Source organism: Prosopis cineraria, unplaced genomic scaffold (assembly GCF_029017545.1).
Source record: "Prosopis cineraria cultivar Desert tree isolate PC_DT_omini unplaced genomic scaffold, ASM2901754v1 PC2, whole genome shotgun sequence".
Lineage (NCBI taxonomy): Eukaryota > Viridiplantae > Streptophyta > Magnoliopsida > Fabales > Fabaceae > Prosopis > Prosopis cineraria.
In genome coordinates this window covers 2,053,063-2,072,332 of record NW_026555333.1, presented here as the reverse complement: position 1 = coordinate 2,072,332, position 19,270 = coordinate 2,053,063, and the positions used below count along the sequence as shown (strand labels likewise).

The window sequence follows — 19,270 nt, the reverse complement described above, 5'->3', positions numbered from 1 at the left end:
TTTCCTCTAGCAAAAATCTTGCAAACTGGAGTCAAAGGTTTGATTGAAGGCGTAGGTAACAATGGTACTGAGGATGCTTCGCGGGAGGGTGGTAAAGTACTCATGCTTGCCAGAATATCTGTTTAATGGCTTAACAGCCAATAGAGTTGTTCCTCCGATTCCTCCATTGCTCCGATTCTTCCAACCAAGGGAACTGAATTTTTCATTAAAGAGTCGAGCAAAACTCACAGCCTTCAACAAATTCTCAGGTGATCGAGACACCGCCTCTCTGAGTAGATCGGGTTTGAGGCTCGCATTGAAGCAATCCAGCAGCACCTCTTCCGTCACTCCTTCCGTCTGATTTGCCAATACCATGAACTGCTGATGGTATGAATCCAGAGAATCCATCTGAGTTAACTTGAATAATTGTGCCCGCGAGTGTTTAAACTGAGTCGGGCCAAAATGAGCTTCGATTTCTTGGGTCAAGCTTTCATAGATGGTAACCAGATTTGACTTTAGCATCATTTGAAACCGTGAAATTGCCATCCCATCCATGTGGATTGAAGCAAGGTATTGCTCTGCTCTAAAAATCCACCCATGGGGGTCAGTACCATCAAATCTAGGAAAGTTGATCCTTACCTGGCGAGGTGTATTGAAGTTGGAAGGTCCACTACTACTTTCTTAGAATGCAGATTGGATAATTCAGAGTTGTTTTTTGTCTTGGCGTAGATTCAAAGATTCGGACCAGAGAATCCATCCTCACCTCCAGCTTCTCAAAGCGTCGGTTAGGAGCTCGTACCAGAGCCTCTATGGCATTTTCAAGTTTGTCTAGTTTCGGATTTGGAGCACGAAGAAGATCTCCCAATGCCCTCTCCAGACGTTCCATCTAAGCATTGCTAGCATACTCTATCCGCTCGGTGAACTCCCTGATGCTTTGCAAGTCTCTTTGCACAGTTCTCATGTCGTTCGTTAGTTCATTCATGAATGTTTTCATCCATCTCGAGCTCCAGCTTTTCTCTCGGCGAAAGCACCTTTATCACGGTCAAAAATTCAACACAAGCACCGAAAGCACAATTGGAGATCAAACTCCCGTATTATTCAATCAACTCTTCAGAAGGACAAGTTCAAGAAGAGTTACAGAAGGGAAGTGCAGAAAGAAACAGAGGAGAATTACAGGGGAGGGGGAGAGAGAGAGAGAGAGAGAGAGAGAGAGTAACAGAAAGGCAGTCCAAATCACAAAAATGTCATGTCATTCCAATCATTGCACTCAACTTTATTTCTCGCTCACTCCTTTCGTGTCTCCCATAACTTCCACGTGAGTCGTCAAATACGGTTGCTCTTCCGCAACGCTATCGGTCCCTTATTGTCATTTGGCACCTCCACGTCATCAATGGGGCGTGTATTGGGATCACAATCATTAGCTGAATCTGCACTCGTGATATGCTGCTTTTTAGCTTTCCGTTGCCTTGTGTTGCTTTTGACAGTGTCAACTCAAGTGAAATCATCTTAGTACTTAGAGATGCAGCTCTTTCTTAACCATGGCTTCACATATTTAAGCTTTGGTTCTCAAAATCCTACGGGAGAATCTTTAATGGTTCGATACTTTGTTATCGTTTCATTTACATACGTATTGTTCCAAAAATTGTCCTTAATGAGCTGCTTTGGAAGCTGGTTCCAACTTGATTTCATACGAGTACTTCTGATCTTCAACTGCATGCACCGATGATGATTCACTTGGCCTTTTTGTGTCCTATGTTTCTGTTTGTACCCATTCCATCAACTCCGTGCATTTTTGTTCCTCTTTGTTTATCGTATGTCTTTGTGTTATGTCTAGTCTGGGCTTTTGGGAATTTTTTCTTTGGACCGGTTTGTCTGTGACTGCAATCGGTTATTGTGCTTTTTTTTTAAATGATATTTGACTTTATTTATAAAAAAAAAAAAGTTTGAATGTAAATTTAATAATAAGGGATGAATATCATCTAAGGATCCTTGTGGCATTTTAATAGCAAAGTAAGACCCTAAAAATTTGAGATATCACTATACCCCCAAGACCTATCTGAAAATAAGATTTTGGAGAAAAATATTTAATACCCCCATAATATTTTACAAATTTTGCTTCGCTATGAATAACAAAGCATTCCGCTATCAATAATTCACCATACATGATTAACAAGCGGATATTTGTTCATGAATAAGTTACAAAACTGATAGGCCTAGTTTACTCCAATATGAATAACAAAATATTCAATTATTGACAAGTTGTCATATATAATTAACAAAAGGACATTAGTTCATGAACAAGGTATAAAAATTGATAGGCATGGTTTAATATTACCACTCTTTCTTTGGTATAAATAATAAAGTTTTCAATTATTGATAAATTATTATTCAACTATAGACAATAAACAAAGCCTATAGTTTTTGTAATTTATTCATAAATAAATGTTCACTTGCTAATCATGCATGATAACTTGTCAATAACTAATTGCTTTATTGTTTGTACGGGAACAATATTTGAAAAACGCTATAAGGGTAATTAGATTTTTTTTTTAATCTCATTTTTCACATATGTCCCAGGGGTGCAATAATATTTTAAATTGCTAAAGATCCTTCCTTGATATTAAAACGCTACATAAAGGAATGGACCGAAGCAATGCAGCGTCCTCATATCCTCACATGCATGCATGCAAGCCTTGTGCCCACTGCTCCAAAGCCCATACATCCAGTCAAAGCTATTCGCCATGATAGTTATGCTACAATGCTCTGTCGTGATATTTGTAGATATAAACAGATATTTTGTTGATATGAAATCTTAATGCTTCACGCCCAAAAAAGAAATCTCAATACAATGTTGTATATATGTAACCCTCCATCAGTGAATGAATTAAGCCTTTTAGCTCCCAATTTCTTTACTACAGGCGTCCTTAGATCATATTTTCTCTAATAATAATGAAAGTATGGTTTTAGTTTTTTTTAATGTTTTTTTTTTGGCGTTTAATTCCCGCAGCTTAGCCAGGGCTCCCCACCCCCAACCCACCTTCCTTTTTACAGGAATTAACTTGAATTCAAAGGGAAAATTCATATGATTTCTTATCAAGTTCTCATCTCCAACATTAGTGTACATCTTTACCATCTAGCGTCATATATCCGGACGTTTTTTAAGAAAATAAGATCTCCAATGGTACCTGCATGAAGCACAAGCTGCAATTGCCCCCTTTAAGTTGAGTTCGTGCTTTTCACCCCAAAAAGAAGGGCGATTGTTGAGAAATATGAAATGAGATTCTTTCAAACAATCACTTTCATAAGAGATCAATGCGGTTGATGCCTCAAACCCTAAGTAACTTACAGCACAATTAGAGACTCACAGAACTCTTGAATTTTCATTTAACTTCTCGCAAGAAACAAATGAATGTGCCCATGAAATAAAATCTATCAATAAATTGTAATCGATACATCTTAAGAGTAAAATTTAAATTAAAAAGCAGGGCAGCTACCACCTGGAGCAGAGATTGGATCAATACACTGGCTGGAAACAATTAAAGCACGGTTTAACAATTATCTTAATGGCATTTCTCTGATTCTGGACATGATAGGTTCTTATGCTGACGGCCTCTGACACGCAGCAAACAGCTGCCAACTTAAAATAGCCATAACCAAAGATGTAAAGAGTTCAAATCCTACAACCTTTGGTAAATGCCACCCCAAGCCTCGCCTCAGATAGCTGCACAAGGAAAAGTTTAGATAGCACTACTAAAGTTTTATTACTGCGAAAACACACTCTAGTAGATGACCCGTAAGAAGTGCAAATTCATGATCATGACTGAGTCTCAGACTAAAAGTTGTGACTTCCGGGTCACCAATCAACATATCCACGGTGTTCTATGATTGGTCATCGTAGCCCAATCGACTTTATATAACGGAGAAGAAAAGATGAATAGCATCAGTATTCCCCAGAAAAAACGAGCTCGAGGCTTATGTTCAATGAAATATCCCATGCTCAGTCTTTGATTTTTTTTTTTTTTTGGACAAGAGCTCAGTCTTTGATTTAAAAGTATGTAATTGGAGAGAACTAGTGTGCCCTACTAAAAATTAAAAATTCAGAATATTATGAAACAAAAACTCGTCAGTGAAACAGTGATGAGACAGGAAATACCTAGTGATGGATGGCATGGTAGCCACAATCCCTGCACACAAGTATATTATAGGAATTAGAGCCCTGGGTTTATTTTTTCGGAGCCACATCAAAGATCCTAGTGCCGCAAGAGATATGCTCAACACCTGCACATTACAAGAGCAGAAACTCTCTTTAGATAATTATGTACTACAAAACCGTGAACAAGGTAGGAAGCATGCTTACCAGTAGAACATGATCTACAGTTTCATCATTTGAACCAATACTGAATCACACAACCAATATAACCAAATATAAAATCTATATCATATTGAATTATTATTCATAAGCTACCAACAATGTAGTACGTTTAGTCTTCATCTTCCATGCAAAATGCACAGGGCCCCTGTCTAGCTTTCCAATATTAGTAAAGCACTTGTACTTCGAAAACATAGACAGACCTGTATCTGATACACGACAAGATATGATACAATACAAGTTCCATATTGGTGCCACGTATCCATCCATATTATTTTTTACCTGTCCATACCATCCAAATTTTGATAGCAAAATAGAACTTTGTGTGTGTGTGTGTGTGTGTGTTTTAAGGTAAAATAGAAAAAAGATCTAATAATTATTCACAACAATATGATATTTTTGCATTAATTTTTTGGTTCAGTAATGTTTTTGTATTAAGAAGAAAGAACAAAGATTTTATTTGTAATTTGTTATAAACATTTTATCCATGCATGAGATCTGATACTAACATTTACATTATAATTTTTTGAATATCTGAGGCTTCAAAGTTGCATGATAATACTTACCAAAGTCTTTGATTTAAGGAAATACACAACCATAGGTCCCTACAGTTTTATCAGATTTTGCTCTTAGTTTTGATAATTTTTTTTCAATGTTTTCAAACTTTATAGGGGCTAAAAACATTGAAAAAACTGAAACTATAGGAATCTAAAAAACAAATGTCTCCTAATATTTATGAAACTATAGGGACAGAAAACATTGAAAAAAAAAAACTATAGGGACTAAAAGTAAAACCCGATGAAACTATAGGGATTGATGCTTATGCTTTCCCATGATTTAAATTAAGCACTGCCTGCTTGGCAGCCAGCTGCTAGAACATATGCACTTGAACTCAAATTTTCAAAAAAAGACAAAAAACAATGAATATACCAGATTTGCATTAGCCTCTAGGCCTTGGAGAATGTAATCCCAAGTAAACTCTAGTCCTCTTGCACCCACCCAAAGGGGAGCCAATCTATGCAGTACGGAATCAGCAAACGCCCATCCTGCCACAAGGAAATGGTCAAAAGAGGTGAATTTGAGAGATATAAGAATCAGAGCATAACTTCCTCAGGAGATGAATAAAAAACATATTTTTCATACATAATGCTATGCCCTGTCACACTCACCAAGGCCGACTGCTTGGAATTTATGATTTTGAGATATGTTTCTATGAGTCAACTGGGTCAAGGCAAAATAAAGCCCAGCAACATCTATAAAGCCTATTAATGCCTTCAGACATTCCTGGGAGAAAAAATAAGCCATTGATTATCGCTCATTAATCATTATAAAGGTGTTAGAGGTGCACAATAACTTCAAAAGCTAAAAACAGTGATTCTAAATAACCCGAAAAAAAGAAATTGAATATAAAAATCAATCTTTATGTCCCTGCTTGGAAAAGGGGGTGAAATTATTGAGTTATCATTATAGTAAAATGATAGACATTGCAGAAGGCAGAAGGAACTCCTCCTAGGATACCAATTGAAGCCTTAGAGAATATCAAACGACTTTAGATAATAGCCACATAGCCATTGATTGCTTAAAGAAGTTATCAAACAGGATCTTCCGATGAGTAGTATATCTAAAGAGTGGCCTGTTGATAGAGCACGTTGGCATAGCGTGATCCATGCAGTGGGATAAAGCTTATTGTTGTTGTATGTCATACACTACCCATACTCAAGTCTTTTGATAATAAATTCTAGTTTTACAAGTACTGAAAAACTTTGTTTTGCACCAGATTTCCTCCCTTTCTTTTTATAACTAAATAGGCATGCAGTTGTATCCAGTATGTACTTGTAGAAGTAAATAAATAGCACAGCTTTACGACATATTGAAGACAGAATGTGAGTCTTGCACTAGCACAACGGAGAGGGATAGTCTGTTGGTGAAGGGAGGGTGAGCTAGAGAAAAATGAAAGAAAGTATAACAAGTCAGAGACAACGAAGTGATGGATAAAAGTATGTTATTTGTCCAAGTAAATTATATTCACATTGGCACCCGTGGGATTAAGGGGACTGTCTTCTGATGATTCGAAGAACAATTGTAAGCTAAGCAGTAGTTTAAAATAAAATCCGCCCTGCTAAATATTGTTTCTTGACGAGCCCAAAACTTTACATTAACACCCCATGAAGGGGAGCCTTGCAGTTATTGGTAATAGATTCCAGCTTTTAGACGATTGGTAACATCCTTGTAGTGAATCCAAGGTCTTCAATTAATTAGATACTAAAATCAAACTTCCAATGAATTTTCCAAAACAACATCTAGCTACCCTACGTAAAAGCACAGATGCCCAAATGCATACATAAATAGATAACACAACGTAGAAACGTACCTGATAAGGATCAAAGCTATCACTCTCAGATACTTTGAGAAAAGTTGCGAGACAAACAAGCTGCCAACATAGGAAAAACAAAAGAAAAGAGACAGATCATCAACTTACTTTGAGCAAATATTAGTTTGATACAAATAATAGAAAATTCAGTACGTTCCCCAACCTTAACTAATGCTGTCGCGAGATAAACAACAGCTGCTTTGATAGAAGTACCAAGTGTGTCATACTCAGATCTGCACATGCAAGATTATAAATGACCAAGCAAATAAAGCACAAGAACTATTTTTTCTATTGTGCGCCAAAAAGAAGAAAGTAAATGATTCTGAGATGCTTCAACTCAAGAACGTGTAATTAATTTCATGCTATTGATTATACCAATGAGGTCTCGGTCACATAGTAGGAGCAACTTTTCAAGACTATATTTAATATTGGAAAGCAATGATACAGTAAATTTCAATATGGTTTTCATCGGAACTAGGCCGCCCAACTTCCAGTTTGAGTTAGAAAAAGGGGGAACCTTCAGAGACTAAGCAACAAACTGACTGGAAAATGAACAACCTTTAGAGAATAGGGATTCACTACAGGGAGTGATATGTAGGAATTTTCATCGTATGGGAAAAAAAATTAAACGCGGAGATTACAAATAAAACGAAACCACGAGAAATAAAAGCATAAAACGAGATACGGGATTGAAAGCAAAAGGGAAGGAAGGAAGTAAGGGAGATAGATCTGTTAGGAAGAGGCTTACAAGGGAGTAGCAGAATAGTAAACGACGTGGGGGCCGAAGGTAAGGATCGCGCAGTTGAAAAAATGAAACAAGGTCATTCTTCTCCGCTGCCGATCAACGCCTGTAGAACAGCGGCTAGACACAGGTCCACTTGAAGCACGGCGAGGAAGCCTCGCTTCACCTTGTGATCTCAATCTAGACTAGACTAGGCCACTGTGACCGATGACGTGGTAATTGATTTCGCTTCAAACTAATTATAATTATAATTGTAAATACAAATAGTTTTAAAATAAGAAGAAGTTTACGTTGATAACGAATGGATTGATTATTGATTAATTAATACAACAAAATATCCTGCTAACAATGCCTTAAACAAGGAAGTGGCTTTTTTGGGCCAGTCTTAAAACACAGGCCACGGGCCACGGGCTTCTATCTCAGACCTTCTTTTTTTTTTTTTGAGAATTAGGTTGGGACTTGGGTTTCAAAAACAAATATGAAGACGGTTGAATTTATTGTGTGAAAAATTGAGATTGAACATGAATTAAAAAATAATGATAATTACTAGATACATTGCATATATACAAAAAAAAAATTCTGGTAAAGCTTCTGAAACTTAATTTATCTAAATTCTTTTGAATAAAAAAAAAAGATAACTAGATACAATCATGAATGTGATAATAAGTGGGCACAGATAGCTCATATTATAAGATCAAGTAAAGAAAATAGTCTATCATTTTTTAAATTTTAAAAATAATCTTTTTAATATTTATATTATAATTAATTTATAAAACTATCCTTTTTAATATATGTTTTTTTTCAAATACTAAGAGATTCAAAATGTAAGAAATCTCTAGAACGAGAGAGACAAATGTAAAAGAGAAGGCGGAAATTGATGTGAGAGAAATGAACGTGAGATAGCAAAGCAGTATAAGTGAGCCACAATCACGATGGTGAGAGATGAATGTGAGGTGAGATACATCGATGGTATTCAACGGAACAAAGCATGCCAATAGGGAAACGAAGCTACAGATTCATAATTTTTTTTATTTTATTAGTTTAAGTATTTGATTTTTTTGTGATAAGCTAAATGTCCAAAACTTTTTGTGGATTATGTTTGATCTATTTTAGGCAAATGATTATGTGTTTTTTGTATTACTGATCTGCGATACTACATTATTAATATACTACTATATATCAATTGTAAATAAATTTATATTTGATTGTCTAGTTATATTAATCTACGATAGTATATCATTGACATACTATTGTATATTACTTATATATAAGCCATATCAATGAAAACTTACTAATTTATTTATCATTGATATATAGCTATATATTAATAATGTAGTATTGTAGATCAATAATAGAATTTTTTTTTAATGTCTAATGTCCTCTTTGTAATATCTGGCCAAAATAGAGAGGGAAAGAGAGGAAAAGCACTACGATGAAGATGGTTATCCAGGCAAATTAGATCAAAAATTTTGACAAAGAAAAGCACTGCACTAAAGATGAATATGATGATTTAGAAAAATCAAATCAAAAAATTTGATGAAGAACATATTCAAAGATGATAAATTAGAGAGGGAGCACGCACAATATATTTTTTATGATAAAAAAGAAAGGTCAAGTCAATTAAATATTAGTTAAATAAGATATATTTTGTTTTAATAATAAATTTATTCTAAGGATAAAAAAAATACATCTAATTAATTTTATGAATGAGCCATATTTCAAAATATTCAAAAATATAATCTATAGTTTATGGGAGTTATATTTTTTGAGCCTGTTAAGCTAATTTTCTCTAATAATTGTATGCAAAAAATTATAGCAATAACAATGTCAATTTCCAAAATTCTTGTGATAATAATTTTGTATAAAATTTACAATTTGAACAAGTCGAGCTTATTTCAATAGATACGAACAAACTCATGAAAAATTTTAAATAATCAAGCTTGATGTGAATCTTGTTTAGATTTGGGAGCTAGTGAGAGGAATTATTATGAATTGAAGAAGCTAAGGATATATGCTTAAAGGTTTGAATGTGATTCTAATAGCTTAATCTTAGTTTCTTGGACCTGAGGCAAGTGATGTCGTGAAGTATAGTGGCTAGAGGTTGAAATTTGATTAAACCCTAACGAAATTTTAGGATTTTGAAATTGTGTGAGCTAGTTAAGCATGTGATTTAGTTAAGAGGGGGTTAGAGGAGTTTGAATGAGTTAGTTGTAGTTTTGATTAGCTCAACTATAAAAGTTATAGGTTGTGGATGTTTAAATTTGGTTAACAAATACTTATTTAAGCTAATAAACTAACATGTAGTGTTTTATATTATAGATTTTGGTAGTTGGAACTTCCTTGAGAGTAAGGAAGCAATAAGAGCTTATGTTGGCTAAGAGTAACCGTTTTTGTATCAAAAGGATTGAGGTAATCTGATATTTTATGTTATTTAGTAGCTAGTAAAGTTGTTTGCAAGTAGATGACATATGCATATTAAATAATTCATATGTATGTGTATATGTTTTACAAAATTGGAAAGTTTTTGGAAAAGAGTAGAGTTGCATTATAAATTGTGAATTATGTAGGAGTTATAAACATTTGTTATATATGTGATTTTCAAAAGCATATCATGACATGTTTTCAATAAAATATGTGGTGAAATAATACTGGTTGATAAATATGGGACGATTGATACTTATCTAAACATGTGATGAAATTATATGGTTATGTGGTGACTTTATATACATGATCTAGTGATGATATCATAATGCATAAGTAGTGAAAATGATAATATAAGTGGAAGTTCACCTTAGGAGGAGAAATATGGTGATAAATCCACATGGTTCTAACTGCTCAATTGACGTGTGAACAGTTATATTATGCCCTCCATATTCTTGAAGAGGTTTGGTGATCGAAGGATGCGTAGTGTTCCCTAAAGAGGTTTAGGAGGATCTATATATACGACATCCTAATTATGGTATTAGTAGAATTCATAGTCTAAAAGTGAGGGAGAGCGTTAGGCCATGTAATCCTCTATTAAAAGTGGGCAGATAAGTCAGGATACATTAGTCCAATGGTAAAACCTATGAATTTAATTGAAAGTAGCGAATGTTCATATGGAAATCATGATTATGCATTTTATAGTGATGTTATGACTCATTGCTTGTACATGTGGTTAAATATCTGTTAAAGTTACTTGTTTATAGCTTTGCATGTTCATAAGTAATATAAATTATTCTTGTTACTTATATTTTTATCTCACCCGTGGTTACTTTTTATAGGATTAGAGATGGAGAGAAGATAAGACAAAGAGCCAAGAAAAGAGTAGCTGATCTACTGTTAGTAATGCTCTTATTTTGAGTTCTGTGTACATGAATGTCTATGTAATTATATAGTTGCTAATTAAAAATTTCATATGTTTTGCATGGTGTTTATATGAGTTGTGTAATTGATATTTTAGCCCAAGAATATAGGTTTTAGGATACATGTGTAACGGCCAAAGTATTAGTACAAGCACTAAGTTGGTATAATACACATATGGTTAAATTGCAATTGTATTGTATATTGTGGTGTTTTAGCCTATTGTGTAAGTTTGGAGAAATATTATGGAAATAGATTAAAATAGGAAAACAAGTATATGTTATGGTGTGATGGGTCACACCCTAAAAATAGAGGGTGACCGGTAAAGGATGTGATCCAGAACGCATCCTTTAAGCCTCGGATTGGGTAATCGTAACTAAAAGATAATTATGTTTTAGTTTGGGTTAGAACATACATAAATATTTTTGGTAGTAATAAAAGTCTCATTATTTTTGTAAAAATTTTGGCAGAATCTCCTCTATAAATAAGATCCCCCAAAAATTCTACAAGACAATATTTCAAATAAAAATATCAAGCTAATCAGAAGTAGAGCTCCTTTCAGCCAACAGACAAAATCTATAACCACATAAACAATCTAACCACAGACTTTGTGGAGCACCTAACAATAAGTTTAGAAAATAAAATTTCATAATTAAAACTTTACGTCAAGAGAAAGTTTAATCCTTAGCTTCTTTACTTCTAATCAATTACAAACTCCTCAATGGTCAGTGGGTAGTTCAGCATCAGCTACACTATCTGAAACCAAAAATTTATTTTTCAATGAATAACGTCTCAATAGTAAATAATTAAACATGAATAAAAGGAAAATTAAAAATATAATTATCTCCATGAAGATTTAAATAAATTCAGAATAAAAGGATTCTATGTAACTTTTAATAACATCATAATTTATAAAAGTATCTCATCAAATGTCATTATCATTTAACTTTAATAAAGCAAATAATCACAATAAATAATCGTAAATATGTCATTAATCAAAACCAATAAAAATAGATCTATAAAAATTTAAAAACTCATAAGTATAGGGACTTATCAGAACAAATATCAAATGTGGACACACAGTCTACGAGGATAAATCACCAAATGTGACTTATGCCATAAAAACAAACGTGGACACACAGTTCATAACGGTAAGTAACCAGACGTAGTTGAAGCCATGAAATAGACGTGGACACATGGTCCACGAGGGTAACTAACCAAACGTAGTTAAAGCCACAAAACAGATGCAAGTACAAGACCTACAAATAACAGACGTGAGAACAAAGGCTCACGAAATTTAAACTAGCTAGTAATTGACCATGGTGCGTTAAGAGCCAACGAAACTGCCGTTAGCAATCAGTGTTCTGTCTAAAATCCCTTTAAAAAACAATTTTTAAACATGCAAGAAAATAATCATTATCGAATTAAAATTTCTTCTCCTTTATATCAGACTCACATGAATTATGTAAATACCCGCTCTTTTCAATGTAAAAACTTACAAACTCTTTCATGAATTTTTATGATTGTCCTTGTCGAATAAAGGATTACTAGAACGTGTAAAAAAAACAATTGATCAATATTGTAAGCAAATAACATGACTTCGGAAAATAGAGTTATTCAATCAACAGAAATAATCGATGCTTATGAAATATATACATATACACACATATATAAATAAATAAAATTGTGAATTGTTGAAACCAATATCTTTGATGAAAAGAAACTTTGCTAATAAATTATTTGGGACGTTATCCACTCACCTGAAAATCTCAAAATGCAAAATTTTTCTCTAAGCTTTAATCACATTTTTCCTTTTTCAAACACCCTAAAAAAATCATGTTAAGAATTTAAATAAACTTTCAATAAATTCAATAATTTCCTTTCAATAATACCACTATCAAAATTTTGCCATAATTATTTGAAATTTAAAGATCGGGACTCTACATATAAAAATCCATCCAAGCCATAGCTCAATGCTCGGTTAAACTACAATCTCATATTAAAATTTTTGTCAAAATACTAAAAGTACATTATTTTCAAAGAACTCAACTAACTACTTAATATCTTCATAATCAAATTTATATGGCCAACCCCAAGCTCAATTAGAACAGAAACTCACATCATCATCATCATCACAAATAAACCTCAACTTCCACTTTTCTCAAACCTTGTATCAGTAATTTTGTAAATACTTTGAAGACATGAATGTATTTACAATACATAAATAGCAAAATAGCTCTAAAATTACCAATCAAATATAATCTTCCCAAACCTCTTTTCTTAAATTTCAACTTCCTTTAGGGATGGTAATTAGCTTCCATAACAATTGATTTTTCAATAACATCCTTTAACTTCCATCACTCTACAAAACATTTCTTTTTTAAGCATTTTAACAAACATCTCATGGGCATAAATTCCTTTACTAATACCAAGCTTCCTTTCTTCAAATTTCATTCCCCAAATTTTACTAATAACCATATTTAAAACAAGACAGCCTTTTAAATTTCAGTTCTTCAACACAAATGCATAAAATTTTTTTAATACCCAAAGAAAACAAACCCCCAACTCTATAACATTCATAGGTAGCAGAAGAAACAAGAAAAATTCATGATGTTTCACCATTTCAACCCAGAATCAGATGCACATAGCAGCAAAAAAGAGATCGAAACTCCTTTCCTCAATATTTAGCGAAACATGCACAGCCAAGGGAAGGACAGAAACTTTAACCGAACAGGGGAAGGAGAAATAACATTAAACTAGCCTCTTACCCACGAATCAGCCTTCAAATAACATTAAATTAGCTCTTCACTTGTTAATCACTCACGGATAGAAAGAATGAAGGAGAAAGAAGAAGATTCAATAACACAAACAGTAAAAAAAATATAAAGATCGATGAAAAATTTAAGGACCATAGATTCACGACCTAAACTTCTAGTAGTAGAAGACCACAGCACACGTTTACAATGCCGGCAACCTGATTCTTATTCCCATCAACAACGCATGCGTGAACGACGAGGACTGAACAAAAACGAAGGAGATGAACAGCGATAAAAAGCATGACAGAGCTTTGGGCTTGCACAGCTGCAGTGAGCTTCCACCTTCATCGACGACCACTAGAAACGAAAGGGAAGAGACGAAGTGTAGGGGAAAGATGAAGAAGTAAATGAATTAACTCTTCTCTCTCCTCACAAATCTGGAAAAATCAAGTAAGAAGAGGAAATATATTCAGATTTGAAGAAGGGTACTTCGATAATTTTATAAAGTAGAGAGGAAAAAAATCTCCCTTTAGGCTTCATCAGATTCAAACTTGAGACCTATTGGGAGGATACTTGCATAGCTACAACTATACCAGCTTCACTTCTTGTCATACTTGTCCTATGAATTAATATAATTACCATTAAAATACAATATTACATAATAATTGATTTAAAATATTTTTTGGGTTATTACATGATGATTATTTGGCCAAATAATGAGTATACATATGTATGTTGAGATTGGCCTTGTTATGTGATATTAAGGTAGTAGGTGGCCAAATCTTATGTTTGATGTGATATTATATGATTTCTGGTTTTAATTAGGTGTATTTTGATCCGCTGAATTTGTTTCAAGTCTTAAGTTAGACCAATGGTATAAGGTGTGAGATTTAAACACTTGGATACACTAAATTTGCTTGAGAATATGATTTTTGGCATCTAGGTATCCAAAATCCTCAGATGATATTGGATCATAGTGAAACTATACTATTAGTTATATTATTAAATAAGCTTCGTGTAATTACTTGAATCACTTCAGTTAAATATTGGATGTGAAAATGGTATACATTCAAAGTTCACCCTGAAAAGTTATCATGAAATGGCATATATGCACAGCATGTTTGTGTAGGCCATGACGTATAGCACAGGGTTGAGTTGCCTACCCTATGTCATATATCAAGATATATGTGTTAGAATGTGCTAAAAATATATTTTGACCCTGTTTTCCTGTAGTTTATTCTCATTTTTGTTTCATGCTTCCTAAACTTCTAAATGTCAATAAGTTTAAGCTCAAACTATGTAACATCTTGAATTTTAATCCCCTTATTAATTAATAAAATAATCAAGTTTAACTAAGTGGAATTGAGTTAGAGTATGGTTAGAAAGGATTAAGCCCTGGGAATGGGTTCGGGATAAAGTTTAGGTCATATAAGTCCAAAAGAGGGAGAAAAATCATGAGGTGTGTGTTTTGCGCCATGCACCATAGTGCAAGGAGCTAAAATAGAGAGAGGGAGCCTATTTATACCATTCATTATGGCACAGGAAGCGTTTGCTGCAGTAAATGGTCACATAATAGTATGGTAGCTCTTTATGCCACACACCGTGGCGCATGGTAAAATTCTTGCAGAAATAAGGCACAAATCTATTGAAAAATTAGAAAAGGGAGAAAGTGAAAGTGAAGAGAAGGCTTGGAGCTCTGTTAGAGCTTCCCTTTTTAGAGGATTAAAGTTGTTTATAAGCCATTAAACCTTATAAATAAGTCTTATAACCCTTCTTCTCCCTACCCAACCCATTTTCTTGAGTTTTTGGTTAGGGTTTGTTAAGGGAAGTTAATTTTTAGTCCATATAGCTTATGGGTCTAGAGTTTGGACCCATAAACTTAAATGGATTTAATGAGAATTGTTTGAAATGTTTAAACATAATATTTATGGATTTACATGTTTTAGTTGTTGAGGAGGAATTTATGACCAAATTTTCTTAATAAATAAGGTTGTTGGAGATGGTCGAATGCCATTAATAATGAACTAGGACCTTAACGAAGTTAATTGAGGTTGATAAAAGCTAATAAACCTAATGGGTAAGCTTGAATGCTAAAATTGATAATTTTAAGGTATTTATATCATTGAATTTTGAACTTGAGTTATGTAAATGATGGTGTCAATTTTTTTTTGGAACATAATTAATTGTAGATTAATCGTTTGTGCATCTTTTGAGCTTAAGAGCAAGTCTGGAAGCATTAACTTGACAAGTGAACCATTAACCTCTTAAAGGTTTAAGATAATCGAGAAAAATATTTCCTTTATAGTTGTTTGTTCGTTGAGTTATGATTGTGAAAAATGAAATGATTGGCTTTAAAGATTGATTTTATGAATAAAGACATGTGTAATTTATGTGAAGTATTAATTATTTTGTTTTGGCTTTAATTGCTTGCGTGATTTCAAAAATAGGGACATGCCATAATAGTGGGTTGAAATATATGATTTGTATAGTTTATGGGATAATAATGCAGTTTCTTTAGCATGTGAATGCTCTATGTGTGATAAACGAGAATTTAATATAAGTTATGAGATTGAGATTGAAATGGAGAATATTTGCAAAGATATTAGTGATGTCACACGAATGCTATTTTATTGTAAACCTAATGTGTTAATATTGAGTATGTGAAATTATGAAATGAGTAAGCATATTATATAGCACGATCTTTTTGGTTAAAGTTTGTCTAGAGAGAGGAGTAGATAAAAATTTACATAATAATGATTACCAATAGTTGCAATCAAGAGGTAAGCCTTATCACATTATTTATCAAAGGACTGTCTTATTATTTGTTAAGGGACTCAAACCTAGCTAACTCCATTAATTTATTTAGGAGATTAGCTTAGGGTTGATGACACCTCAGGGATTCGAGAATGAGGAAAGCCATGATCTGAAGGTGAGTGTAGTGATCTTTGACTAAATCACTCCTCACAATTGGTGAGCTTAGGTACACAAATGGAGCCTTAATTGAATAATAGCCTATGGTTTCAGTCAGAAGGTATAAGGAGGTTATAAGAATAGCTAGATTATGCATTTTTATCTAAAGTGTCACATAGTCGTTAAGTTTATGGCAGGTTGAGATAATTGTTGATGTCAATATCTTTTGGTTATCATTATATGGCAACTTGCTTCATGGGTAAAATGTGAATGAGATTATGTGAATATTGGAGCTAGCATAGATAAATGTGAATTTCTCTTGCAAAAATGTAAAGTTTTTATGTTATAAACATTACACGTATTTGATTGTCAATTAAGAAACAATTGCACAAGATAGTCATACCTTAGTTATTGAGTGGTTGTACTCATCCCTCTTGATATTTTACAGGCTCTAACTTTAGTGCAGAAAAGAAAAAAGTGTTAAAGGTTTAGGAATTTCATTATTCCTAGTATAAAACTTTCCATACTTGTTTATTTTGTGTAATTAGAAAATATTGCTGACTAAATTGCATTTTTACATGTGTATGCATTAAATGGGTAATTATGATTAAATGTTGTATTTTAGGCTCTGGAAAGTATTTAAGTAAAATTGATTATTTTTTATAGGGTCAAAAAACTAATGTAAATATATGGATGATCTATATACTACCTATTTGCGAGATTATTGATTGAAAACAAATGCCGACCTCCCCCATTGTTCGTGATACTAAGGGGTTAAGGCTTGAAAATGAGTTTTTGTTAATATTATGTGGATATAATGTTTTGCATAGGTGGTGCCGAGTCTATTGAGTATGGTATAGGGTTGAATATAGTCTTGGCACTTGAATGTAGGCTTTGGACACTCTTTGATTAAGAAAAGTGATAAAAATATGTTTAGGTGTCCAACTCCTTTGTGTGAAATCTTTTGGGAGTAAAACCTATGTCAATAACTAGGGTTTGAAAAGAGCTTTTTATAGACACATAGATCATCCCAATCAAACATTGGACAAAGAAATGAAGCGTGTCAGAAATCTGTATTTAATGCGTCAAATTATAGAAACAGATGCTGTCAATTTGTGAAATGCGTCGTGGCGCATTGCACAATGAGTAATGTGCAGTGGCGCACAGAACTCGTGCCACATCGCATCCCCTATTGTTTGTAATGTTGTCTTGTTTTAGATGAAAATGTAATAGCCTTAATCCTTTTTGGTATCTCATGCTTTCGTATTTATATTTTATTTTATAAAATGATATTTGAATATCCTTTTAAGTTTGAAAGCTTGGTATTCCATTTGTATAAATATTTCAAACTTGCTAATCCAAATAGGATTAGTCTTACGATTATCTTGGTTTTTGGTATTAATGTTGGATTGGTAAAGGCAACCTTACAAACTATATATTTAAAGGGTTTTTGAAATCCTAAATAATTTTAAATTGTATTTCAAATATTTAATTAATTTAACCTTCTGTGATTATGATATATTTAAGAGGACTTGACAACTCCTAATTATCATTATATGGTGATCGACTGCGATGATTTATAGTAATGTCAAGGCATCTAAAACCTAATATTAGAGTAGAGTGGCATTTTCAAAGATGAATCCACATGTAACCTAAAAGGGGCCATGCCCCCTACTACTCCCCTATATATATATATATATATATATATATATATATAAAAGGGAGTAAATTGGCATGGTTATGGAGTCTCCCTCCCCCCCTAAATAAAAAAACTCCATGCACCACAACTATACACACATACATGGCGTGCATAAATACATATATATATCTTATTTTGTTGATACATTAAATAGATATTCTTTCATTTATAATAAAATACATTTTTTAGAAGCTTTATTTGGTAAAAAATATAGGATATTTGATAGTTTTAATAATTTTTAACTATATCCTTACTTCATTTATTATTTCTTTTGAAAAAGTAATATATTAGAATTTCAATCTTTATTATTAAGGTATTTATGTAAAACATTTAATAAGGACACCATCGAAAAGATAAGGATAAAAAAAATTATCAATCCCTATAATTTCATCAAGTTTTTTTTTAGTTTCTATAATTTTTTAATGTTTTCAATTTGTGTAATTTCAACAAGATTGGATGATATTTATTCATCAATATCTAAAGTTTAATTGTTTTACATGTTTTTAGTCTCTATAATGACTAAAAATATTAGAAAAAAATTGTGTGTGTGTGTGTGTTTAAACTAAAAGCAAAATCTAATAAAATTGTAAGAATCAATGATTGTGTTTTCCCAATATATATATATATATATATATTTAAACTATTGTCTTCAACTAACTTTTTCTATGAACTATGAAATAGTTATCAATACCATATATTATGGATTAGAGTTAGGGAGTACAAAATAAATTTTTTTAGGAAATCATTTATTTATTTTTCATTATTTAAATTGTATATATTATTATTGATTAATGTTTAAACACATGATTTTACTTTAACTATTTTAATTTTTAATTTTTTTATAATTATATATAATTATCTTGTGATTTTTTGAGTTAATAAGATTATCCTTAAAAAATTTTTAAAAATATAAACCAACAAACATTATTTTTATAAATTTGGCCACCCCTCTACTCTCATGCTAGTTCCACCCCTGGGCATTTTGTCTTGTGTTTCAAACTAAAACTAACCAACTATTTGTGTTTTAATGAACTCTTAACAATTCAAACATTGTAATGTATGTAAAATAATATTAAAAACCGCACAAGCGTATTTTTTAAAA

General features: G+C 32.6%; 1 protein-coding gene across 1 annotated transcript; it reads right to left on the bottom strand.

Moving 5' to 3' along the window:
- Positions 1-3,337: 3,337 nt before the first annotated feature.
- LOC129300320 (uncharacterized) lies at positions 3,338-7,661 on the bottom strand. Its single transcript, XM_054938889.1, has 7 exons — positions 7,468-7,661; positions 6,883-6,952; positions 6,720-6,779; positions 5,518-5,632; positions 5,279-5,394; positions 4,133-4,257; positions 3,338-3,700 (listed from the first exon to the last, which is right to left on the bottom strand). Exons 1-7 carry the CDS (start codon positions 7,542-7,544, stop codon positions 3,577-3,579), a joined length of 687 nt encoding a protein of 228 aa, XP_054794864.1. The 5' UTR covers positions 7,545-7,661; the 3' UTR covers positions 3,338-3,576.
- Positions 7,662-19,270: the final 11,609 nt, after the last annotated feature.

Excerpts from the sequence above, each read along its gene's own strand:
- LOC129300320 (XM_054938889.1), bottom strand. The coding sequence starts at position 7,544 with ATGACCTTGTTTCATTTTTTCAACTGCGCGATCCTTACCTTCGGCCCC. Across the intron at positions 5,395-5,517 it reads ATTCCAAGCAGTCGGCCTTG|GATGGGCGTTTGCTGATTCC; the intron begins GTGAGTGTGACA and ends TCCTTGTGGCAG. Across the intron at positions 3,701-4,132 it reads ACCATGCCATCCATCACTAG|CTATCTGAGGCGAGGCTTGG; the intron begins GTATTTCCTGTC and ends TTCCTTGTGCAG.